The sequence below is a fragment of the Hippocampus comes genome, unplaced genomic scaffold (genome assembly GCF_001891065.2).
Source record: "Hippocampus comes isolate QL1 unplaced genomic scaffold, H_comes_QL1_v1.1 scaffold170, whole genome shotgun sequence".
Taxonomy (NCBI): Eukaryota; Metazoa; Chordata; class Actinopteri; order Syngnathiformes; family Syngnathidae; genus Hippocampus; species Hippocampus comes.
The window spans coordinates 445,771-470,937 of record NW_017806171.1 but is presented as its reverse complement, the minus strand read 5'-3'; the positions used below and the strand labels follow the sequence as shown (position 1 = coordinate 470,937).

At 50.8% G+C, this 25,167-nt stretch overlaps 1 protein-coding gene across 1 annotated transcript in view; it reads right to left on the bottom strand.

Annotated features, from left to right (window-relative positions):
* LOC109531715 (collagen alpha-1(XII) chain-like) overlaps window positions 1-25,167 on the bottom strand; it is a gene marked incomplete at its 3' end in the record, with an annotated part of 57,342 nt that overhangs the window by 27,992 nt on the left and 4,183 nt on the right. The window contains 22 exon segments of the mRNA XM_019896165.1: window positions 1-8; window positions 10-73; window positions 914-1,043; window positions 2,807-2,952; window positions 4,195-4,341; window positions 4,427-4,591; window positions 4,956-5,075; window positions 5,148-5,297; window positions 7,972-8,096; window positions 8,682-8,874; window positions 10,322-10,588; window positions 11,713-11,982; window positions 16,039-16,314; window positions 16,411-16,689; window positions 18,247-18,849; window positions 19,374-19,664; window positions 19,761-19,934; window positions 21,164-21,331; window positions 22,430-22,693; window positions 23,333-23,380; window positions 23,517-23,660; window positions 24,480-24,596. The exon segment at window positions 1-8 is cut by the window's left edge and continues 186 nt beyond it. Of these exon segments, the coding sequence (XP_019751724.1) occupies window positions 1-8; window positions 10-73; window positions 914-1,043; window positions 2,807-2,952; window positions 4,195-4,341; window positions 4,427-4,591; window positions 4,956-5,075; window positions 5,148-5,297; window positions 7,972-8,096; window positions 8,682-8,874; window positions 10,322-10,588; window positions 11,713-11,982; window positions 16,039-16,314; window positions 16,411-16,689; window positions 18,247-18,849; window positions 19,374-19,664; window positions 19,761-19,934; window positions 21,164-21,331; window positions 22,430-22,693; window positions 23,333-23,380; window positions 23,517-23,660; window positions 24,480-24,596 (4,149 nt within the window).

The window sequence follows — 25,167 nt, the reverse complement described above, 5'->3', positions numbered from 1 at the left end:
GGCTGCCGGCGGACCCTCATGGTGCTCAGGGTCTCATCGTAGACGTTGATGGACGAGACGGCCGGCAGCGGCACTGAAAGCGCAGAGCAAAGACTGTCAAGAAGGCCCGGGGGGTGTCAATTGTGACCCCGCCTCCGCGTGTTATCACGTGACTCATTCCCTACAGTGACTGCGGCATTACACCTGCAGAGGCGGTGCTGCATCGGAAAAGGTCGAAAGTCGCCCTGAAGACGAGTCGTGAACGCACAGTGCCAACGGCTCCGAGCTTTTCCAAGCAGTTCATGAAAATCGAGCATGTTTTTAGAATTGTTTATCAATGAGTCCACCAATTAAAAAATAGTTCCTCTTATATTTGATTGAAAACGCGAATAATTCTGATTAACGTCAAGTCGAGCGGAGTTGCGGCCCGAGCCTCAGATAAGCCAAAGAAAATGGATGGAATTTTGATGAACCTTTGTTGTTTATCTTTTATAAAATATCGAAGACGGAGCCTGCATACTGAGCATTTTAGCACGGCTACATGTATGGGGGAGCGGGGGTGGAACAAATGCGTGTAAATGCTCTGCATAGAGTAGTGTTGGTCTGAGCCAGCGTGAGTGCACGATGGGCATGGTTCCACCCCGCGTCTAAATTGAAGCCAGGGCAAACCCCGAAGCCATAAAAGCACTTTGCGCATCTTTCCATGAAAGTCAGCTTGAAGTTCCCACTCAGCTTTACGTGACAGTCGACCGCCTCAGATCAGACGCTAGCTCGACGCGCTAAAAGCAGGAATGTTTGGCGGCCGAGGCAACGAGTCCATCAAGTCGACAGTGGCGGAGAAATGGCAGAAACCTCGTTAAAAACATTCTTCCAAGCTCAAATTTCACAGCGGGAACGCGCAAGCCGGGAGAGGGAGGAGACGGCCACTTCTTACAGGTGGTCTCGCGGCCCACAAGCGGCTCGCTGCTTTCGTCGCCCAGCAGCGAGTAGACGCTCAGCACGTATTGCGTCAGCGGGCTCAGATCGTCCAACACCGTCGACGTCACCGAGCCGTCCAGCAACATCTGCCACGAGGAAAGCACAACCTGTCAGTGACTTGACTCGACTCCAACAGCCAACGTTGTCATTAAAAGGGCCCCGGAGCCAACGTTGAGGTCACTTTTTCGGAGTGCCGACTTGTGGGGTTGAATCCATACTTGTGTGCGCGAGCCTTCTGGCCACCCGCGGTTAGCGGCATGCGTTTGTTGTCCAAATAAGAACTTCCTGCCTCGTCGCAGCATTTGACAGCCGACGCCGCGCACAGGAAATGATCCAACGATCAAAACATCTGTTATGGGACATCCCCCCCCCCTCGGTGTGCTGATTGCTGGACGCAAATAAACACTCGTAACTGTCAACCATCAGCACGCGCAAAGGAATTGCTCTTAATGAGACACGTTGTTGCCTTTGTTTTCGCAGGCGGGCGCCCCACCCAACAATGACATCATCAAGACATTTTGGGGGGGTTGGTTTTGTTTTGACAAAAATGGATTAAACGAAATGGATTTTTAATTGCTTAGGTCTCATGAAATAATTGGTTTCATGGACAGATTGGAAATGAAATGAAAACATACTTATCAAGCTTGCATTGGCAGCGTTGACGTGGAACTCAATTGACTTGATATTTTTGCCAATGTGAAATGCCACTCATCAATTCCTGTCCCAAAACGCTACAGCTTGTTTTCAGAAAGAAAAACAGCGCCACGTGAAACCAGAAGAAAAACATCCAGAATGGGAAAAAAAAAAAGAAAAAAAAAACGTAAAAACTTTAGTTTCAGCCATGATGATACTGCTTCGAATGGACCGCATGGCATGCGAAAGTGAAAGAGAATAAAGTGAGCTATTGGAAGAGGCCCGAGCATCTTGAGTGCGGCCACCCGTGTCTCACGTGCAGCTGACTTGAAATGAAGCTGCCATTTTCCAGCCATTGAGTCATGCCGCACGAGGCGCTAAAAGCCAGAAGAAAAAAAAAAAAAAAAAAAAGAAGACTCCTCTCCGACCTAAGAATGAGGCATTTTATTGCTCTGGCTGTCTGACGGGTGAAACGCGTTCGAACGGAGCATTCCGGCAGCCCCAAATTGGACGCATCTTGCAAACGCATCGCAGCCAGAACTCAGCAGAATAAATCTCTTGTCGCCGCTGCCGTTTGCAAATAAACTCTGCCGTGGTCGCTTGTAAATCTCAGGAGAGAAAAAGTTCACAAAAAGCAGGCGGCACGTCAAAACGGTAGAAGTCGAGTGCTTTGCGGCTCAACGTACACAGCGGGGGGGGGGACGCCGCTTGATGAGCCTGCGACGTCATCCGAGCCGGCCGCCGGTCAGACGGGACGGGGCGGGCGCTCCGACGCCGAGCGCGACGGCAAGCCCGCCGAGAGCCAGGCCATCAAGTGGCGCATGGCTTCCAAACATTTACAAATCATGCGCAACAAAACGAACACACATTCCTTCTCTCCGTGTGTGCGGCAAAAGGTTTGTTGTCGTGTGAGCTTTTGGGTGCGTGTGTCAGAGGTTTGGGGGTGGGGGGGGGGGTGAGTGGATGAGAGGCACATGTCATTTTTGGGCCTGTCCGATGCAGTGTGTCTGTCTAGGCTTGAATCTTCCATCTTCCGTCCAAAATACTTTGGCGAAGGCAGCCGAACCATAAAAACATGGCGCAATTGTCAAGGAAGAAGCGGAGGAGGACAGTGTGGAGATTTTGAGAAGCTGCTGGCAAGGAGAGATCACCCCACTGACGGGAAAATGAAAATAACAATCACGCGCGTGTGATGTTTTGTGCGCCGTCTGCGTACCTCGCGGGCGGGTCCTTCTCCGTCCGCCCGGACGTAGACCAGGCGGAACTTCTCCACGGGCGTTTGCGGCGCGGTCCAGCGGGCGCGGAAGGAGCGGTGGGTGACCTCGGAGGTGGTCAGGTCGGTGGGCGCCTGCAGCGGTTCGCCTACGGGTGGGCAAGGAAAGGGCGGGGTCAATGGGAGGGCAGCCCAGCGGCGCAACATGACAAGACTCGTCCGGACGTCCACAAATCTGACAGCGCCACCACCACCTCGATCTTTGCGCTCTTAAAAGTGATTTATTCGGGTTCGGTGGAATGTTCCATTGCGAGAATCGCAATCTGTTTTTGCAGCTGGACGCGCGGCAGACACGATTCAACGAATTGTTTTTGTTGTCATCAGTGGGGGCGAGTAGCAGAGTACAAATACTTTGTTACTGTTACACCGTCCAATATCCATTTTACAAGCGCAACATTGAATCGATCATCAAATTAGTCGACAGCTATTTTCCATTGATCATTTGCAGACCTTGTTTGAAACCAAAGTGAATTTCAGCCTCTCGACAGCAACTAAGGCAGACCGATGACCTTTTTCAAAAGAAGACATTTGCAAACATCTGCTTTTATTTTGCAATCATCAACATTTTTGCTGATTTTCTGAGCGCCGTTTCATCTCATTCCCTTCATTCCAAAATAGGACATGATTTCTAATTGACACTCAATCGATCGATTAATTGTCCCACCCCAAACGGAATCCGTATTTTGACTTTTAGCAGAGTATTTTTATTTTATTTTATTTTTTTTTTTTGACACAAAATGTGTACTTGTACTGATGTCCAATGTGTTGCGTTATCTGCGGTTGTTGTCAGTTTGATTGGAAGTGAAGCAAAAAAATGATAAAGTGAATTGATGGCGCAAGGACTAACAGCCCCACGGGGGCCTTTAAAAGCCGCAATAAAATTGGGGCAGAAAAACGTGATGTTGTCAGTCTTGAAAATTCCGGAACAGGAAAACTTTGGGAAGTTTCCACCTGAGCTGCAGGACTCGTAATTAGTAAATGTGACTCGCAACGACGGCAAAAACACCTCAAAATCACAAGTGATCGATTTCAGAATGTCTGCAGTGAGTCCTAAAGGTCCCGGAAATCAGCCAAAAGTTACATAACACTAGAACGTATCTTTTTTTAAAAAAAAATCACTGTAGCTTTGCTAAAGAACCATACAATCCATTCAGAATTTTTCGCAAACATTTATATTTGCTCTGCTATGTGAATTAATGAAATATATATATATATATATATATATATCTTCAACAAACAAGACGAGCCCGGCCGCTTTCTTTCAACCTGGGGCAAAAAGCAAAGAATGTGAATTCTTTTTGGGAGCAAAAGTTGCCATTTGTTTTGCCCACCTGAGCCCTTGACGCTGTTGCACAGGTTGACGCTGAGGTCGTCCACAATGTCCAGCAGGAACTTGAAGTCGTTGACGTTGTACATGTGAATCTCGTCCGGGTCGGAGGCGATGGAGCGCAGCTCGTTCTCGTCCGCGTTCTTCACACCTGTAAAACCGCACGACAACTTTGCTTGATGCTGGCTTTTCGACAGTCCCACACACACGCGCGCAAAAATCTCCCCAGAACTGACCGATGGCGAACAGCTCGATGCCGCTGTCCCTCAGGTTCTGCGAGTTGATGACGATTTCGTCCTGAGACTTTCCGTCGGTGATGAGGATGCCGATCTTGCGCGCCTCTTCTCGCATTCCCACGTTGGCTTTGAAATTGTTCTGCAGGATGTAACTCAGCGCCATGCCTGCGGCAACACACGGCGACTGGATTAGCCGATACTCGAGTTACTCTCTCAAGCGCCACATACTCACTTCCGCTCGCTATCAAGTACTAAATCTTCATTCTCAAGTCTGAAATACTCTCAAGTACTGAATACGCTGTCTTAAGTAGCATTCGGAACAGTGAGACAAGGTGGTTGCATAAGTGCGCACCCCCCTCCTGTAACCGGGGTTTTCGGCTTGAACCAAACTGGCGTCTCTGATGAACCGCAGATAAAGTTCAGCTGTTGACCGTTCCCAAAATTTCTTGGCTGGAGAACAAAGGCAAGAAGGCCCGAGGGCCGGATTCCGACTCAGAAGCTCGGACCCGCGAGGTGCTGTGTCAGTCACCTGTCATGGTGTTGCCTCCTTTGTAGGGCAGGTTGGCGATGGCGTCCAGCAGGGAGGCTTTGGTGGCGTGGGCGTTCAGGTGCCACTCGGTCTTGGGGTCGCCGCTGTACTGAGCCAGACCTGCAGCCAATCAGTGAGCAGCGTTGAACTCCGCGCACTTCACCAAGCATGTGGAGTCAGAACTGGAATTACCGATCTGGATTTTATCCGGGCCGATGTCGAAGACGCCGACCATGCGGCTGATGAAGTTGCGAATGGTTTTGAAGTTCATGCGACCGATGCTCCAGGAGCCGTCCACCAGCAGCACGATGTCGGCCTTGGCGGAGGTCTTGCACTGGGCGTCTGCGGCGGCGGCGGCGGCGACAAGGGCAAAAGAGACGGCTGAGCGCCCGCCTGGCAAAGCCGGACGCTCGTCAAAGCGCCGCGGGTGGCGCAAGGTGGGAAAAGCGGAAGAAAACACCACAGACGGCAGACACAGAGAACTCAACGTCATCATTCACACTGCCAACACTTTTGCTTTTTTCCCCCCACATCCGGCGATGTTTCGCTGATCCGCCTCGCCGAGCAATCGTCCTCATTTGGTGGCTCCCGATAACCTGTTGGGCTGAGAAATGGCGGCCGCCGCGAGCCTTTTAACATCTGGAGGGTGCAAGCGAAGACAAGTTAGAGGGCAGCAGATGCAAACGTGGACGTCGAGCACACGTGGCGGCTCGCGCGGCGCTAACGGCGGCTGAAGTCTTCCGCCGATTACGCGGCGCGCTACTGCCGCGAGTCCAGGTGGTGCCTCGACTCGAGAACTGAATTTTCTCATCGGAACTCATTTTTCTTGTATGACGAGGCGATGCGAGCGAGACGACTACTTGGCACAGAGTGGAGGAGTGGAACAAATCTTTCCGAAGGAGTGTTTCTTCCCAAAGGATGAACTTTGCGCTGTGAGAGAAGACCGGTTGCTTGTTTACTCTCAAACTGAAGTTATTTACTCTAACTTATGGACCTTTCTTCATCTTTCTATACACTGATGTACTGGACGAGTTCAACTCATTCCGTGAACATGCTTGTAAACGCAGACATTCACCATTTATTCAAATTTATAGTTTGTATTAGGAGCTATGTTATTAAAACGTTAAAAAAAAAAAAAAAAAAAAAAGCTGGAGTGGATTAGTGGCATTTTAATTCATTTCAAAGGGAAAAAAAGATTTGATGTGAGAGTCAACGAGACGCAACGAGTCAAGTCGCTAAATGGCCGCGCGATAAAAAAATTTGACGGTGCTGCCGGGGAGCGCACGCGACTCTCGGTAGCGCCGTTCCCACGAGAGGGGTCCCCCGACTGGGTCGGGTTGCTCCAGACCGCGCGGCTCCGGGAGCAGGTCGGCCCCACGTCTGCTCCCCATTAGGGCGCAAATTCTCGCCCGGGGTCAAGCGCGTACTCGGGGCCTGACAGCGGCGTAACATTTTCCAAGCGGCGCACACGTACGAATCCTCGGGGGTAGCCCACATTCCGCATCATTAAGAGAGGCTGCGTCATTTTGAGCAGGGAGACTTTTTCCAGTGTCGGAAAACACGGCGGCGACACGGTGACATTTGTCCACCATCAACGCGCCAAATATGGAACATGTGCCGAGTTCGCTTGAGATGATTTCATTGCCCTGCTCTTTGACGTGCTTTGAATGCCATTTTGATGCCGCACGAGGTTTTTTTTTTGGTCCTTTGCTAGGTTAAGTGGCAGCTAACATTTTCGACATCCTGGCTACGCTCTCGATCATGGCGAGCACAGTGACATTTCTCCACAAGGAACAAGGGGGGGGTCACGCTTCCCAAACGACGTTTGTGTGGACCCTTGCGCACATTTGCGCAGCTGCACGTCCGCGAAAGCTGACGGAGAAAAGCCGCGAGGTGAGCCAAGCAGCTCTCAGTAATTAGCGGTAATCGTGATCATGTGCGCTCCTCCGTGACGCTAATTGACTCCGACAACGCCAAGTTCTGGCACCGATCTGGGAGAAGTCAAGGCCGGTGTGTGCCGCTGGGAAGAAACTTAACACGGTCGACAGCCGCTACATTAATTACCAACAAGTTACCTTCCAGAAGGCCGTTCGGAGCTCTTTATTTTGCCGCACTATGTGCAATTTACGCGGCCGCGCAAAAGATGGCCGCTTTGCGCGTACGCTGTCCCGGCCGATTGTCGACGTCCAAAATGTTTCATGTCTGGCTTATTCATAATCACGCAAAAGACATACCTCACTCAATTTTATTTTGAAAATCAATTCATTTGATTGCAATACGCAGAGTTTGAAGGCCGACCGACGTGTGTAAAATGTTCAACTCGCGTGCGTGCGTCACACGCCGGCGGATCCAAATTGAAGCCGTTGTCATTGTTTCTGACTTTTTCCCCCCCCGCACAAGTTTTACGAAATCTTGCCGTTCAGAAGACATCTGCGTTGGACTGCCATGAAAATTTCTTTCTTGATGGTCTTTAGGGTTATATAGCCTAAAATTTCAAATTGTCAATAACTTTTCAAAAATAGAATGGCAAGCATGGCCGTTTCAGGATGGGAGACAATTACACATAAAAACAAGGCAGCGCGAAGAAACAAAACAATAAAAAAAAAATAAAAAAAAAAAAGGCTAAATTAGAAAAAGCCGACCGTTTACGAGTGCATTATTAGTGGAATGCTCTGAAAATGAGGAGTATAAATGTGCACAGTGTCTCTGGCGATGTTGACAGCAGTGCCTTTTAGCGGCCTCCTTTCTTGTCTCACACAAAACAAGGTGACGGCGGCTCGGGAAAGGGACTTGATCGCAAAAAAACGTCACGAAAAACAGACGAAGAGCTAACGCGGAGGTTAGCAAAATGACATTGTCGGGATGGCGCAGTGGCGAGGATTTGGCGGACGAGGATTTACGCGAGCATCGGACGGCAAATTTCGGTCGGTATGTCCGAATGTCGCAAAGGCGACCGACCGTCCGTAATCGGTTTTCACGTCGGTAGTGTGAAGTGTGCGGGGGAAGGGATCTTTACCAGAGGGACCCAAAGGAGGCGGCTCGGGAGCGTCGGACAGCGTGGTCTTCTCCTCGCCCGCCAGGGGCAAGCTCTCGCCTCCGTCGAACATCCCAAAGACGGCCACGGAATATTTGGTTCCGGCCCTGACACCAAACACACCGGCCATTCCCATCACATGCTCATGCTAATGCTACAAGCATTTTCGCTAAACATTCCCTGGATGTGAGACAAGCACCGTCACGGAACGGTCCAATAAGGACCTACTCGGGCCTTTTTGGTCTCGCTTGTTCTCTCCTTTGCTTACCGTGTTGACGACACACACACATACACACACACACACACACTTATCTATAATTTTTTTGTCAACTTGCGCTCTCATGAGGCGCTTCAACATGGCAGATACAAGTTTCGACTTTTGACTTGATTGTTATGCCCTTCGAGACAGTCGCTTCATTGTTTAAAGTGGATTAGACGTTGTTTCAAGTGTTCGGGAAGATTGCTGGAGCGGTTGCTATGTTTTTCAAAGTGGTTGCTTTGGTGTTCAAGTGGTTGCGAAGGTGTTTACGACCGTTGCCATGGCTTTGAGCGCACGCCCTGGATGGTGCAGAGAGTGCTTTTGCGGGCTTTTCTCAAAGCGGCAGCCTGGGAAATCGTGACTTTGTCTCCTGTACCGCTCTGAGCGGTCAGCTAAGGTCGGTTTGCGAATGCTAACGCTTCGATCGGCTCACCTGAGCTCCTCCAGGACCACCGTGTTGTCGAAGGGGCCCACCCGCAGCTCGTCCAGGTTGATATCGTCCCCCGCGGGGTGGAAGGTCACCTTGTAGCCCCGAACCTCCCCGGGCGCCGGATCCCACGACACCCTGAAACTGGTCCTGGTGGGCTCTGAGGTCTGGAGGTTCCTCGGAGCCTTGTAAGGCGACACTGGAACACAGGAACGCATTCGGAGCCGCATCAAGACACTTGACATCCAATCGGCGGTCAGTGAGGAAGTGTGTCACGCTATTGCTCTGCGCGCATGATCATTCGCCGATGCTAATTTTGGTTGGCGGGTCTCGGCCATTTCGTATTATACGTTAGCATTAAGCGAGCAGAATTTGATTCGACAAAATGTTTGTTTTGACATACGTGTCGAGTAGCGAGTTGCTTGAGGATTCCCAACTCCAGGTGATCTTATCCATTTGCGGCGAACAAGTGACTTTACATTTACAAGACGTGTTTTGATTAATTGAGGGCGTGCGGCAGACGTAAAGCCGGCGGCGTCTTCAAAGAGCGAGCGAGTCTACCGTTGCCATTTCTTGACAAGGACTGAGTGAGAACAAGTCAGTACGAGACGGCCCCTCGCTACGTTGGCGGCGTGTCGAAACGGCGTCGGCTGTGCTCAACCTCATTGACAAACTCGATGAGATGAGTCACAAATGTTCACGGGAACCTCGTTCGCAGTCTTGACGGTAATCTGAGGACGCCCAGGAAGAGAATTGTTCATTTTTCTCACGAATCTGTAGAAGTGGTGGAGTCAACAACTTCTGCCAGCACAATTCAATGCGGGAAGAAAAAGTGCATTTCGACTTTGCGGGAAGGAAGGGGGAGCATTTGACAAACTTGTAAACGTCCACATTGTGCACATTACTTTAAAGGGCTCATTTCATCGCTTGGATTCCTCATTTCCTTCTTTCTTTTTTGATGAAACCTTTTAGTGCTGCAGCCAGGTAAGACAAAATTGAGAACAGATTCCGGTTTGCAACGACGACCTGGCAGCAGACAGCGCAGTCAAACAAGACAAAAGAAAGGCAAATCCAAACAAATGCGCTGGCAACAAACGGAGATTCGAAATGTGAAAAACATTCAAAGCCTGCATTTTTCGATTGTTGGAGCTGGAAACGCGCATTCGGTCACAAGCAACGCGTTCCTATTCAATTACCGGACCTTTATCGGATGTTTTTTGTTTTTTTTGTTTTTTTTACTGTTAGCATGCTAGCCAATGCGGTGCGCATCCACGACGGGCGGGATCATTTTCATATTTAACAGGTGTTTTGTTCCCCGCCCCCCCAGTCCCCCTCATGGATTTCAATGACATTTTTGAGTCTTTTTAGAGCCATTTAGAGCCAGCCTGAAAATTCAGTGAATCTCGCCTCCTCGGTTTTTGCGCACAAATTTCCAACTGACGCAAACGATAGCCCGATCTGTCCCGTGTCCTCAATGACCGTTTCCGGGTTGCTCACGTAAGGGACTAGTTGACGTTTTTCGCGAACGGCGCGATGTCGTGATGTTTGCGTGCGTGTGGACGCGAACGGCGCGATGTCGTGATGTTTGCGTGCGTGCGTGCGTGCGTGCGGTGACGCTCGCCTGAGGGTGGGAAGGACCAACGTACATGTGCTTCCTACGCCTTGCCTTGCTTTTCCTTCCCCGCGTTTGTAGATGGGATGGACGGTGATGCGGTAGGAGGTGAGAGGTTGCAGCCTCTTCAGGACGCTGGAGGTGACCCCCGCGGGGACCTTGAGGACCACCTCCCGGCCGCCGGCGACGGGGACATATTTCAGCCGGTAGTGCAGAACTTTGCCCGGCGCCGCCGCCCACGTCACTTTCATGGTGCGCTCGCTCTCGTCGCTCACGCGCAGCTGCCGCGCCTCCGCCGACACTGCCGAACAAACGGGCCACAAAACGCTTGAAGGCGCAGCCGAAAAGATGGACCCCCCCGTCTGACAGAATTCCCGCTTTTCCAAAGCCAGTACCAAGCGCACGGCACATTTCAAGAAGCGAGCATCTGGGAGTGTGTGACCACGTTTTCCTTTGCTCCGAGAAAAGGTCAATAAAACGCAACGAAGGCTTTCCATAAAGTGCTGAATCGCCAGTTTACAAGAGAAGATTTCAATGGGTCAACGTTTCCGACCCACTACTTTGTCGTGGCGGAAAGTACGCATCATCGCGGGCACCGGCGCCCGGCGGCTGATTGCAGCTCGCCGGCTGAGTGAAAACGCGCCGGGACTACAAAGTGTTAAGTTTGAGAAGCGTTCACAGGAGGAAGCGACAAAGCGCCTGGTCCTGCCGCCTCCTTCAAATCCAAACTGTTGAGAGGCTGAAAGTGGCTGGTCAACTGTTCAACAATTATCAACATTTGCTCATCAATTGTCACCGAATGAATTGTTGCCACGTTCATCCAAATCATCTGATTTCAGCCTCAGTCAGTTTTCTCTGTGGTCGTCCATGAAAGCAGACTGATGAGCTCGGTGGTTTTTCAAAATACGGCATTGGGGAAACATCTGCTTGTACTTTAGAAAACAATCGCCCCAACCCCCCATGTTTGCCGATTTGCCGACACGTCACAAACTAAACCGGGAACTGAATCATCATCCATTTATAGAAACAAATGAATCAGTGAGGGAAGTCAGGGTCCTTTGCAGCGTTTGGGTGACGAACAAAAACGTCTTTGGCATGGAGTTGAACATGCAGAGTAAGTGCAAAAAAAAAAAATACATATTTTGAAACACAATACACTGAAGCCCTCATGGCTGTTGAGTTGCCTTTAACATGCAAGACGGGGGTCTCAAAATCCCGTCCTCAGGGGCCGCGTCCCTGCATGTTGTCCCTATCGCACCACACCCCATTCAAATGACCAGCTCATCTGCACGCTCTTCAGAAACCTGAAAACGATCCTGATCATTTGAATCGGGTGTGTTGCGGCAGGTAAAGATGGAGGAAAGTGGCCTCGGAGGACCGGAGTTTGAAACCCCGGGTGTACAAAATGCGCGGCGGCGTTTTTACCGTCGGTGGTTTCATATCCGGTGAGCGGCTCGCTTTCCTTGTGGTCGTAAACGGCGACCACCGAGACCTGGTAGAGCGTCTCGGGGCTCAGGCCGTCCAAGAGCGTGTCCGTTTGGTCCCCTCGGACCATTTTCTCTCCGGACTCTTCGGAATACGCCGACTGCCACTTGACGCGGTACATCCTGACGTTCCCGGGGGCGGCCGTCCACCGCGCCGTGAAACTGCGGTCGGTCACGTCTCGGGTGATCAGGTTTTGAGGAGGGCCCGCTTCTGCAAGCACAAAATCAAGGCGCTCAACAGCTAAACGCAGCTCAGCCTTTGCGCTGTCGCACATTTGGGGTCAGGGGGGGTCACAAATAATTGTGGTTGAAATGTTGAAACGTTTCCGTCTTGCATCCACTGACAATTAAAAAAAAAAAAAAAAAAAAAGCATTCAAAAACTTTTGAATGACTCGACCTTGCTTGCTCCGCGACTCGATTCCTTTTTCAGACCCAAAGCTCACCTCAGGTTTGCCTGCAAAGTTGAGATTTATTTGAGCGGACACACGGCGGCGTTCCCACAGCACCGGTGGAAAGACGGCGCTTGCTTATGATCATCACCGGCCATGAAATGGTTTTGTTTTTCCCGACGCGCCAAGTGAAACACATCTCGGGACGAGTCGTCTCGCTGGGTGGCGTTCCAACGGGATGACACTGAAAATGCTCAAATGGGACAAGGCGCAAAACGAGCAAATAACACATGAAAGATGTCTGGCCCAGAAAAGACGCTCTTTCGTCCCGTGAGTCGTAAATCTAAAGGAAATAAAACATGCTGACTTTCCCATATTCAATCGGGTGGCGGGCTTTTATTTTGACAGGCAGATGCCGCCGCTCGGCCTTGGCCACGGCTTCTGCCATTTTTTTTTTTATCAGCTTCAAATGGCGTTGGGAGCCGCAGACCAGCGTCACGTGGAACGCCGCATCGACTCAACATCGCACGGAAGACGTGGCGCTGCTGCCGCCGCCCCCGTAGACGGTTTTTCCAGCATCTAATTCGAGACATCTTTAAATGCCATTAAGGCGGAACGCTCCGCTCTCCTGTTGCAACATTTTCAGAGAGTTTTCTTCATGTAAAAAAAAAAAAAAAAATTCCGAATCAGCTTCAGAATGGGAACCGGGAAGAGGTTTTGTCCATTTGAGGGGTGAAACCGTTGGAATGCTAAAAGGGAGGAATTCAAAGATGGAAATGTTGGATTATTTATATGTGTGGGTGTGTGTGTACACCCACATGTGTTTGTGTTTTTGTACTACAGCTCAATGAATATCGTTTGCCTTGTTTGCACTTGACTTGTTTGGTCTCACACAAAACGCAGATTCCCAGACAACAAAGACCATTAAAAAAAAAAAAAAAAATGACTGCGGTTGTTTTGCTTAACGGGTGCGGTTTTTGGCTCCAATTGAGTCAAAGCAGCAAGATTTCAAACAGTCTATTAGCCGCGAAACACAGTTAGCCAGTAGCGGGGGAACATTCAGCAGCTAAATCACATCAGATGTTTTCTTCACAGCGGGAGTTATTTTGTTTCTTTTAAAGGGGAAAAGGGGAAATTTGAGTTGAGAAAAAAAAAACAAATCTACACCAACAGTCGTGTTGCGTAACTGCTGGATGTGATAAGGCTGTTAAGTGCCCACAAAGTGTTCGCTAACTACTCCCCCTCGATGGCGAACAAGCTCAAGCGGCGAGCGCACGGCTTGTTTCGAGGTTCTCTTTATTTGGCTCCCTGAGCAGAATTTTTTTTTTTTGTGGAGCAACAGACAGACTCAAAATATATCCGCCTCAGATTCAGAAATGTTTCGGAGTACCCGTTTTTTTTTTTTTTTTTGGTTTGTTTGTTTGTATTGGCAATCCACTGGCAAGTCGCAATTTGAAGTTGTGCCCCAGGGCACTGAGCTTTACTGGAATAAAACTTCAGATCCTAAATATAAGATATGGCTCGTTTTCGTCTCATCCCATTAATAACGCGTGGCACTTTTTTTTTTTTTCTAATCTTGTTTTTTTTTTTCCCAATCAGTTTTGAAATTTGAGGCCGTGAGTATTTATTTACTGATTTGATGTTCTCTCTTGTTGCAGACTTTCACATAGTCCGGGCGGGTCTGGAATGCTTCCCCCTGCGAAAAATGGGGGTTCACTGTCCAAATAACCATACAAGAACATCGCATATAAAATCTCGGGGCCCATTTGCGGCCTGCTGCACATTTTTATTGGCCTCCTGGACATTCTAATAATAAAACTCAACAGGGCTCCCATGTAAAAGCTCAGAGAAAAGGCCATAACGTCGATGCTCATTTATGTTTGCCCGTCTGGGGTGTTTCGCATTACAGGCGAGCAGACTTTCGGGAGATAAAATATGGTTCCTTTGAACATTTTGGTGTATTAACCGTCTTTGGTTTTGTACGTCTAATTTTTACTCCGTGTGCAGCACATTGGATACAGCAATGGTTGCTTTCTATGTGCTCTATACTGTGAATTAAGTTGAGTTGAATGAATAAACTGGATTCTTTATCCTCCGCAAAGATCAACCCCATTTGAGTTCGAGGCCGGGACACAACCCACTGCGATATGATTGGCTGCTGCACACAGGCATGAAAGAAGAAATTGGCCTTTATACTGCCCCCAGGTGGGCAGAAGGAGCAGCACTACGTGCCATGAATTGAACGAGAGATTCTTTTGAACTCTGTCGACTGATGTCATTACAGTAGCTTTGGAGGAAGTCGACTGTTAAGAGGATGCTACTTTTCTCATGAATAAAAAAACAGATGGCAACATTTTTGGGGTGGTTTATGTGGAGGGATGATATTTCCGTTCCTTTCGATGGGGCCTCAATGGTTTTGCCTTGCGAGCGTTGTCGTGGAACAAATTCATCTCGGATGTTTAGGCATCACAATTTCATCTGAATTGGTTTTTCACTTTGCAAAGTCAACACTTTGCGTGTCAGTCCAAACAGCAGGACATCATAATTCCTCATCCTGATCCTAATCCTGACAACAACAAAAATTCCTCAATCAACGCCGGTTGAGTTTTGCGTCGTGCGTGACGGTGGCAGCGCACCGAGTGAAAAATGGACGCGGGCCCGCCCGTCGGCTCGCAGTGGAAAGATTGCTGGCCTCCTGCGTTGTGTAAACTTGGCCGGCACACTTGTTCCATCTCCCAGCAGACGTTTCAAGAACCTTGACCAACCCGAGATGACGCTGCGCTTTTCTTGTGGGTGGCCCAAGTGTGTGTGTGTGTGTGTGTGTGTGGGGGGGGGGGGGCATCGATCTATGTCACTCAAGAGTGAGGAAGGCGCTACTGGCGATTGCATGAGATCATCGAGGATCTGAACAGCTACAGAAAAGCCGAAGCACCGACCGGCGCTTTGCCAGACCTCGATTCCAATCCGATGTTCCGCCACTATGCGGTGCTTCAACCTTGCCAAAGTCTCATCGAGACAGAACTACAGCTAGAAATGGAGAACTTGAACCAATAAACTAGAACCACAACTAAAAGTAAACCTTGAATACAACTCAAACTAGATGTCAAAACAGGACCGGACTAGAACTAGATCCAGAAACTGACCTAGGAATGCACGAGGTCGAACCAAAAAATAATCACAAGCAAAAACCCAGAAGCAGAACCAGCACGAGACTGACAATGGCTCGAATGAGAACTAGAGCCCGAAGCGGGATTCTGGCGATTCTGACTCCTACACCGACTATGACTCGAAACGAGAAACAGCTCCAGACCTGGAAAACAAGGTCGCGTTGTTGTGAGCACAACATTCCAGGACGCTTTGTCCCAATTGTGGCCGCACATTTGCACAACCCGCATCCGAGACGTGAGACAGACACCCGCGGGGACAACAAAACAACAACAAACTGCGGCTCTTTGCTGCTGCCGATGAACATAAAACACTGCGACTTCGAAGCGGCCGAAACGCAACCTGAAAAGTTGAACAAGCGATGGATGTGTCTGACATCGGCGCGAACACCAAACAGACAAGCGAAATGTTAGCAACCACGCTAACAGCAGCGAAGACGTTCCGGCCGGTGCGCGTTTGGGTGAGAGACGATCAAGTGTGCGGCGGGAAAAATTCGGAAACGTACGGAGGACAACTCCTCGACATGTTTTTCTTCACCCATCTACGCCAGCGACGCGTCGCGACAAGCACAACAAAGGAAATGCTCCATGCACTCAGTGTGTAGCCGGTAAGTCAATGTCATCATAAATCGAATGGCTGTACCTGTGTGTTGGATGTGTGCCGTCTAGGGGCGTGGCCTATTGAGTGACATCTCACGTGGCTGCCATCTCACCTTCTTTGGTGGTTCCTTGCGTCTGCAGCGCCGGTCCGGAACCGGTTCGGTACTCGGCGTTGACCTCGACCAGGTAGGTGGTCTTCGGCCGAAGTCCCCGCAGCACGAGGGTGGGCTCGTCGCCGACCGTGCTGGCCTCCTGCGCGGCGCCTTCTTGGCTGAGCGGTACGAAGGTCACGTGGTAGCGGAGCACGGCTCCTCGCGCCGGCTGCCAGGACACGCGGAAGCTGTCCGTGGTCTCCTGGGACACTCTCACGTTGCGAACCGTACTTTGTTCTGCCAAAGACAGGAAGGACTTGGATTGTATTTATTTATTCAATTTTTTTTTTTTTTTTAAACGCGTGAGGCTCCGGAAGCGGGACATCGACGAACCCTCTAAGGTGGTCTCGTAGCCGACAAGGGGCAAACTGTCGCCTCGGTCGTACTGAGCCGAAACGTTGACTTGGTAGCGGGTCAGCGGGGTGAGGTAAGGCAGGACGGTGGTCAGCGTGTCCCCGGGGATGGACATGGACACCAAATGGCCGTCGGGAACCTCGGTGGGTCTAAACTGGAGCAGGAAGGACTCCACGTCGGTGGCGTCCATCTCCCACGAGGTCCGGAAGCTTCTGGAAGTCACCTCGGAAAAGGACAGGTCCCTGGGCTGAACCAGACCTAAAGACCACGCCGGGGAACGTACAAAGAGCAGAGGGTCGAAACGCGTCAGACAATCGAAGCCCCGCGAAACCGATACGGCAGACGTTCGCCTGCATTACTGTCACTTTGGCTGGTGATTTTCAGCAGCTCTCCGGCCACTTGTAATCAAGATCGACTCCCCGTGCTGGGAAGCCAAAAGTAATGCCAGACATTTGCAAATGTGTCTGTGAGCCATCAAGCATCAAAGGGCGTTTTATTGGCCTCCTGGACCTCGGCGCGCAGCATGCCAGCGCAGCGTTGCTAGGCAGACAAAACACGCCCGAAAAGAACAACAGACCAACCGGGGCGGAAAAAAAAAAAAAAAAAAGAACAAAGCGTAGCAGCTGAAGACGCGCCGTGTCGTGAAGACAGATGTCGTCGATCGACACGCGATGCATGTCGACAGACACATGTCCCGCATCCAAGTCAGACATGCGGCCACTGGTGGGATCGATTTACATTGGCGGCACGTTACTCAAAGCGCTAATGTCAAGAAGTCATTGTTGACGGAATATCATGATACAAAAATGACATAACGTCGGCCGTTCCGAGGAATGTGCGCTCGCAGAAAAGAAAAACTGAGCGCCGCACTTCTCCTTCCCCTGAAAAAGTGCAGACGTTGCTTGTCGGAACTTGACGAGCAGATGGCGGGCCCGGAGGAATGCTCGTCACGCTCCGTTGTTTATTGCCTCGACGTACACCCCGCGCACCTGATGGACGGCTCGAGCCCGAGAAAAGGGGCCGCCGGGGGGGAAAAAAAAAAAAAAAAAGAACAAAGCGTAGCAGCTGAAGACGCGCCGTGTCGTGAAGACAGATGTCGTCGATCGACACGCGATGCATGTCGACAGACACATGTCCCGCATCCAAGTCAGACATGCGGCCACTGGTGGGATCGATTTACATTGGCGGCACGTTACTCAAAGCGCTAATGTCAAGAAGTCATTGTTGACGGAATATCATGATACAAAAATGACATAACGTCGGCCGTTCCGAGGAATGTGCGCTCGCAGAAAAGAAAAACTGAGCGCCGCACTTCTCCTTCCCCTGAAAAAGTGCAGACGTTGCTTGTCGGAACTTGACGAGCAGATGGCGGGCCCGGAGGAATGCTCGTCACGCTCCGTTGTTTATTGCCTCGACGTACACCCCGCGCACCTGATGGACGGCTCGAGCCCGAGAAAAGGGGCCGCGAGCGTCGCTTGACCCTCGAGTGACCTTTCCACGCGCTTGCAGGTCAACATGTGGGCAAGACATTAAGCGCGACGGCTGCGTGCGGTTGCGCGCGTGCGCGTTCATGCGCGCGTTGAGGTGCGGAGATACACTATGGCTTTGTTTTCACTGAGTCGGAATGCTTCCTGGCTGCCAGTCATTAAAAATAATAATAAGAATAATAAAAATCAATCATCGATTCTCAGCGTAGTGAAAAGACTGAACAAGTCGACCGAGTGCGGAGATGAACGGCCACTCCATCACGGCTTTTTTGGTGGCTGTTATTTTTGGACAAGAAGCGGGTGGCGGACAGGAGGTAAGATCACTCACGTTTCTTCTGGATGTTGCGAAGCTCTTGCTCGATCCTCAGGCAGATGGACTGCGTGAGCTCCTTGGAGATTCTCTGAAAGGCGTCAAAGTCCTCCACGGTGTACACGTGCGTCTCGGCCGGCGAGTTGGCGATGGCCTCCAGCTCGGAGCGCACGGCGTCCTTCACTCCCACGGCGAAGATCTCCACGTCGGCGTCCCGCAGCTTGGTGGCGGGCTGCTGGAAGGCGTCCGACGACTTGCCGTCCGTGATGAGGATGGTGACGCGCGGCACGTTGGCCCGGGCGCCTTTGGAGAGCTGGAAGATCCTGTCCCTCACGTACGTCATGGCCTTGCCCGTGTTGGTGGAGCCGCCTCGGTACGGGAACGAGCGCACCCCCTTCAGCACGCCGCTCAGGTCCGAGTGAGTGTTGAGCAGGAACTCGGTGTGCGGGTCGCGGCTGTACTGGACCAAGCTGATCTGGACCTTGTTGGGCCCGATGTCGAAGGTGTTCACCAGCACCTCCAGGAAGGCTCGCACTTTGGCAAAGTTGGCCAGACCGATACTGTAGGAACCGTCCACCAGGAGAACCACGTCGGCTTGGACGTCCACGCCCAGGGAACACTCTGCAACGGGAAACGCCGCGCCGGCTCGTCATTGGAAGGAATGGGACGGGAAGGCCATTCGTGAATGGAAATTTCTGCTTGATGCTCCAGTCATTGTGGACTCATGGCTGCAATTTGTTGCGCGAGGAAGATTGTTAACATTTCAGTTTCATTGTTTCCGGGCCACGCTGGCGTCGTTCAAATCTCAAATCATGTTTCCCATTGAAATGGATGGAAATGCTGTTAATCCGTTCAAGCCCTCAATAAATCCAACATTATTCCTTTTTTTTTTTCGATTTGTTTTTTTCCACTTGAGCAGAGTGTCTGGACCTCGTGTTGTGGCTCGCAACACAAAGCACAAAAAACAAATAAATAAGTGACTGCTGGGAGGAAAAAAATGGAAAATCGGCGTTCTCGCTAGTTATGTATGCTGATCACATTTAGATTTGTGTGCTTACCATATTTTGTTCCTAGGTTTCCACCTTAAAACTTTGTGACCATCAATCAAGTCAAGTGTGTGATAAATCCCGATGAGACGGACTCACCCACGGACACTTTGACCGGCTGAGTCCTCTGCAGGACCACGGCAGGCTCGCTGGGCGTCAGGCCTTTCAGCGCAAACAGGTTGATCTGGTACTCCGTGTCCGGGCTGAGATCCCGGACCGCCACGGCGGTCTGCGCGCGGCCCACGTACAGCTCGTGACGCTTGCCGCCCACCGTCAAGGGGATCATCTGCACCTTGTAGCCGGAAACGTCATCGGGCGAGGCGCTCCAGCTCAGCTTCATTGTCTTGGACAACACCTCCTCCACCTCAAGCCTGGAGGCGGGCTCCACTACTGCCAGGGGGGGCAATAATAGCAATCGTGAAAATGAAGGATTAAAAGATTTTTTTTTTTTTGTTAGTGTTGTTCAAAAGCAAAGGCAAAACTGACCTTCTTCTCCGCTGACGAGCGAGCTGAGCTGCTCTTCGACCCCGGCGCACACCTGACTGACAACGTCCTTCTGAAGATTGCGGATGTCGTCTGAGGCGGCCATGTTGAAAACATGACTCCAGTAGGGAGTGGACGCCAGCGCCCTCATTTTACCCTCATCGGCCTGCTGGATGCCTGCCAAGACGACATGCCTGTCACCGTGTGTGTGTGTGTGTGTGTGTGCGTGTGTGTGTGTGTGTGCGCGTATGTATTCAATTACAAATTCAACAAAAGCATGGCGACCCCTCCAGGAAATGAGGAGTCATCTGGGGAGATTTGATTTCAAGCAGCGAGTTGCTGAGACCACCTTCAAAATCTTCGGTTGTCCCAGTCAGATCTTGCAAATATCGATAGAATCATTTGAATGGCTGGACAGAGATTTTAGATATTTGTGTCCAGCAAATTTGAATCTTAATCATCTGGCAAAAAGTGTCAAATCATATTTTGCATTGGACCCCTACGAATGAATAAAATGACTGATTCAATGAACAGACTCTTTTGACGTAGAGCTGTGTCCTCAAACTTTTTTCAGTGTTGGATTTCTTTTTGGGGGTGGGGGGGGGGCTTCATGGTACAACACTGAAGAAAGCATATTGCGCTACAATGTCAAGTAGTCGTTGTCCAACCTATCAAAGAGAGCCGGTTGTGTGGGCCCTCAGAATGGCTCGGAGCAGCGATTTGTTCTCAGCTCCTCAGAGAGTTTTGGCCAAATGAAACTTTCACTGACCAGCGTGTGAGCAATAAACAGCACATTTAACACACCTGCTCCCTATCCACACCTTGCAACACTGAAAAGACACATGACACCAATTTGGGCTTTTTTCCCCTGGGATGCATTCACTTTTTGTTGCCGGTGGTTCACAAGCGTTGGCTCCCTCGGAGGGGACAGGAAATGCACACTGACTACTTGACGCTGTCGCAATAGATCATCGGTTGAGTGTTGACAGAATCAAATATTTGAAGAAAAGTGAGAGCTGCACTCACTTTTGTCAGCTACTGGCAAAGGTGCAAACATTAAGGCGGGCTCCTACAATGAGCCTCCGTCGACTGCGAATGCCTTCCTGATTGTTTTCATGTGTGGAAAGGGGGTTGGGGGGGGTTGCAGGGTTGGGGGGGGCCTTCAGGTTGTTGTTTTATCTCTTCCAGCTGAAGATGAGCTGAGTGTTGATCTCCAGCCGGTCGCCATGGCAACACGGCCCCGTTGTGTATCTGCGTCCACTCGGCGTGTGGAAAGTGTGACGGCGCTCGCATTCCTGCGACGGCTCGATAATGCCGAAGGAATCCGAGCGCGGTTGCGCCATCGCAAAGAAGGCGAGAAGAGGGAAGAGGGAAGGTGGCGTGCGGCGGCGGCGGCGGCGGCGTACCGACGACAAAGATCTCCACGCCCTGGCTCTTCAGACGCCTGGCCGAACGTTCGGCGGAATCGTCCCAGTCGCCGTCGTCGGTGAGGATCAGCGCCACTTTGGGGAAGGACGTCCGCGAGCCCGCCGCCTCGCTCAAGGTGTTGCTCAGCAGGTAGTCCAGCGCGTCGCCTGAACGAGACAAACAATGTCAAATGCAAGAAAAAAAAACACCAACGGGCCTGACGTTTGTGACTTCCAAACATTTACGACCAGCGACGAACATATTCATCAAGTCGTTCTTTTAACGGCTCAGAGCGGCGGAGGGTCTCTGAGCACACCACCGTCATGACTAACAGATGACTGTAGATGGCGCCATTGCATCGCTTTGGATTTGTTGCTCAGCACAGCTTTTGAGAAGAAGCTCAAGATTAGGTGCCGGTCACGACTCAATTCGGACACACGAGTCAGACAAGTTTCGGCACGCCACACTCCAACAGCGGATGTGGAGGTACAAGTCACAGCGGGTCCTAGAAAGTGTGCATCGCGATGGTGATCTGTCACTAAACGGTGCCTTGGTCAACCAAAGTCCTCCTGTTTTGGTTCATAAGAGCCTCTCATTCAGTGTTTCTGCGCTCTTTGGTGGGAAAGCCGAGTTATTGGTGAAAGCACAACATGTTCTTCTGACTTCGGGTGAAGAATGGAAAAACTTAGAGCCCCCGTGCAAAAGAAGGGCATTTTGAAATCTTTCCATTCTGTTGTATTTTGAGGGTCACTTGAGCAAAAGTCGCCACATTTCAGAGCGAAAAGAGGTCATTGGGCCTGTTTTCATCATGTCAAAACGGTACGCGGACTTGGAATGGCGCAGAAATGATGAATGTGATCGATCTTTGTTGATCCTTCGCTGCCAGCGACAGGCGGAACAATTCAACCTCAGCGGCCACTCGTCGTGACATTTGCCTTTTCTCCCGTTGAGGTCGGGAAGCGCTGCTTTCGATTTACTCCTGATTCAAAATGAAGGCTGTGCCAACAAGTGTGTGCGCGAGTGCAAAAACAGATGCCGAACATATTGCTGACCTACTTCTTCTTCGCCTTTGAAGACGGCTCATTCATGACACACGAGAGAAGGCAAATCCGTCCGCTGACTGGCCACCACGTTCGGCACATCATCAAACATCCGATGACGTGATGTCGTGCTTTGCTAGCCCTCGCCGCGACAAATATGAGAGCAAGGCGGCGGTCCCCGGGTAAATACGAGCGCGGGTGTTTTCATGAAAGAAGTCGCCGCACCTGTCCTGGCGTTGCCGCGGTGGATGTCCAGCGCTCCGATGGCGCGCATGAGGGCGGGTCGGCTCAGGTGCCGGTCCAGCGGGAAGCCGGCGGGCGCGGGGCCGCCGTACTGGAGCACGGCCACGCGGGTTTTGTCCGGGCCGATCCGGAAGGCCCCGGCCACGGCCGCCGTCAGGCCGCGCACGTTTTTGAAGGCGGCGGGGTCCGAGGCCCAGGACCCGGCCAGCAGGAAGGCCACGTCCGCCACAGCGCTCACGGGACATTCTGCAGGGAAAAAACGGACACTCGATGTCACGGCGCCGGTGGAAACTTCCGGTGTGAAGAAAAAGACTCGGCGGCCCCGGGTACAAATGCATTTTTGGCGTCTGTAGCCGTCGATGGCAACCGATGAGTTTGTTTTGAATCTCACCCATCCTTACTTTGCATCACTACGTGGCGTTCACACAAAATGCATCGGTGGCAAGTTAAGCAAGTACAAAGACTTTGTGAGTGCACTTTCCTGAAGTCATCATTCTTCAAGCTTTGAGAACAGATTTGTGCTTTCCATTCCTTGCTTGTGAAAATAGGCAACATTGTTGAATTACTCTTTGGGCATGGGCAGATGGGAACAGCATTTCCTAACCCCAGGGTCTCTACTGTTTTTAGGCTTGACATATTTACGCATGAGTCGGGCCCGTCCCTGCCAAATTAAAACCTGAGTGGCTCTGTCTACATCGGATGGGTGGGGGAAATTATTATTTTTTTGTCTATTCCAACTTGACAGCTGCCCTGTGGGCTCGCATGGCTACTTTTGAGCGCCTTGTTTTTGCACCGTAAACTGAATCGGTAAATTCGGCCACTCCCAACCAGGGCTGCGTCGACAACTCGCGATCGATCGTCCGTGCAGGGAGTGATTCCACTTACTTGCGGCATCTACGTCCAGTCTTCTGGAAGCTCCTCCTCCAGACTCGACTGAAAGGTTGGATTGAAAGAGTTAAGCAATGAAACAATTTTCTCCCAGAGAGTGGTGGAAAAATGCGACTGGTAGGACACGGTTGTGCACGAGAGTTTTGCCTCTCCAGTAACACGTCTTGGTCGTAAAACTTACTGGTGATCAGTCCCGAGACGGGAAGACTCTCTTGTGCTCCGGCGTAGGCGAAGACGCTGACGGTGTAGTCCACGTCTTGACTGAGCTCCGAGATGGACGTGGACGTGGCCGACGGCGCGAGAGCAAATTCTCGTACGAATTCTCCTAGAAAAGCACCGCGACGTAGATGGTCAACGTTGGGGGTCAACAGCCGACGTCATCGACGCCATTTTGAGCCTTTCATTTTGATTCCAAGCGTATTTGATGTGCTGCACTACGAATGGTCGACGTTTGGCGAATGGCTTTCAATACAAAATCCTTTTATTGACAATAAAATCAAGATTGTTAAACTTCACGGTTGTCATGGAAATAACATTCTGATGTTTTTAATGACAGCAGAAATCTGATGATTTTGCCTCCAATGATTTTTGTGAGACTGAAATTCAGATTTGTATTTTTTTCTTTGCAGCCAGTGTCTTTGACAGTAAAATGAAGACAATTTCGTCTTTTATGACAGTAAAAAATTGAGATTTGGACTTAAGTCAACATTGGAAATGAAACGAAGATCATCTCGCCGCTAATGTCTTTATCAAGAATCAAAATAAGATTTCTTTTTGCCCGCAGTCTTTCTTGACAGTGCAAATGATGATGTGCGCATCTAATATTGTGTATTGAAGTCAAGCTGATTGAGGCCTTTGCTTTGACGCTGATGACAAGCAATCGTGATTTCACCTCTGCTATGTTTTCATGGCGTGATATTAAGATGATTTATCCTGACTTTGTTGTGTCGCCCGAGGCCGAAAGGTGTTGTGGGGGGTGGGAAGGGATGGGCAGTGAAATTGTTTTTCCCTCGGGGCGTGTGAAATAATGCTTTTCCTGAGTGCGTGCGTGCGTCCGTGCGTGGTGACCTAATTGCAGGGTGCGTCTGTGCTCGTTTGCGTGGCGCGGACGGGGCGGGGCGAGGACAAGACGGGACAGGCCCACCTGCATCAGAAGTCACGTGGATCCTGTAGCCGTCAAAGTGCGAGCTCGGCCTTTTCCATGACATCTGCACCGTCCGCTCGTCCATGATGTGAAAGGTCAAATCGGACGGCGGCTCCACTGCGCACACAATAAGAAAAAAGAACCGCGTTGAGGGCGCCACACGCGCACTTGGTGTACGTTGTGTTGTTAGTTGGAGCACACGACATTCCGCAAGGTGACAGGCGGCAAGAGCAAAGAAAGGCCAACGTCAACGCAAACAATTTGGACTTTTGGCTAGAGCAGAGGTGTCCAACCAACGGCCCGTGGGCCATCGGTGGCCCGCCGGCAGCCAAGCACCCCCATTTGCCGGTTTACTTCTGGCTTCATGAAGTGCCATGACGGTATACACCGGGAGATTTTTCTGTATGCGGGCCTCAAAAGAAAAAGTTTGCTGTCATAAAGCATTTTGCTGCCAGCTTCTTGATCAAACCAACGTGAAACAAAAACCGAGTTGGGAAGCCGATTGCGTTGAAGCTTTTCTTTGCCGTCGCACATGAAAATGGTCGCAAAGATGTTTTCATGTTTTCAGAGCGGACGTCAATCCAACACTTTGATTGAATTGACCAACACGCACGTTGGTCCACATCCGTCCGGACGCCTTCGGCCATGGTGGCGACCACAAGGAGAACTTTTCTGCTTTTGGTGAGAG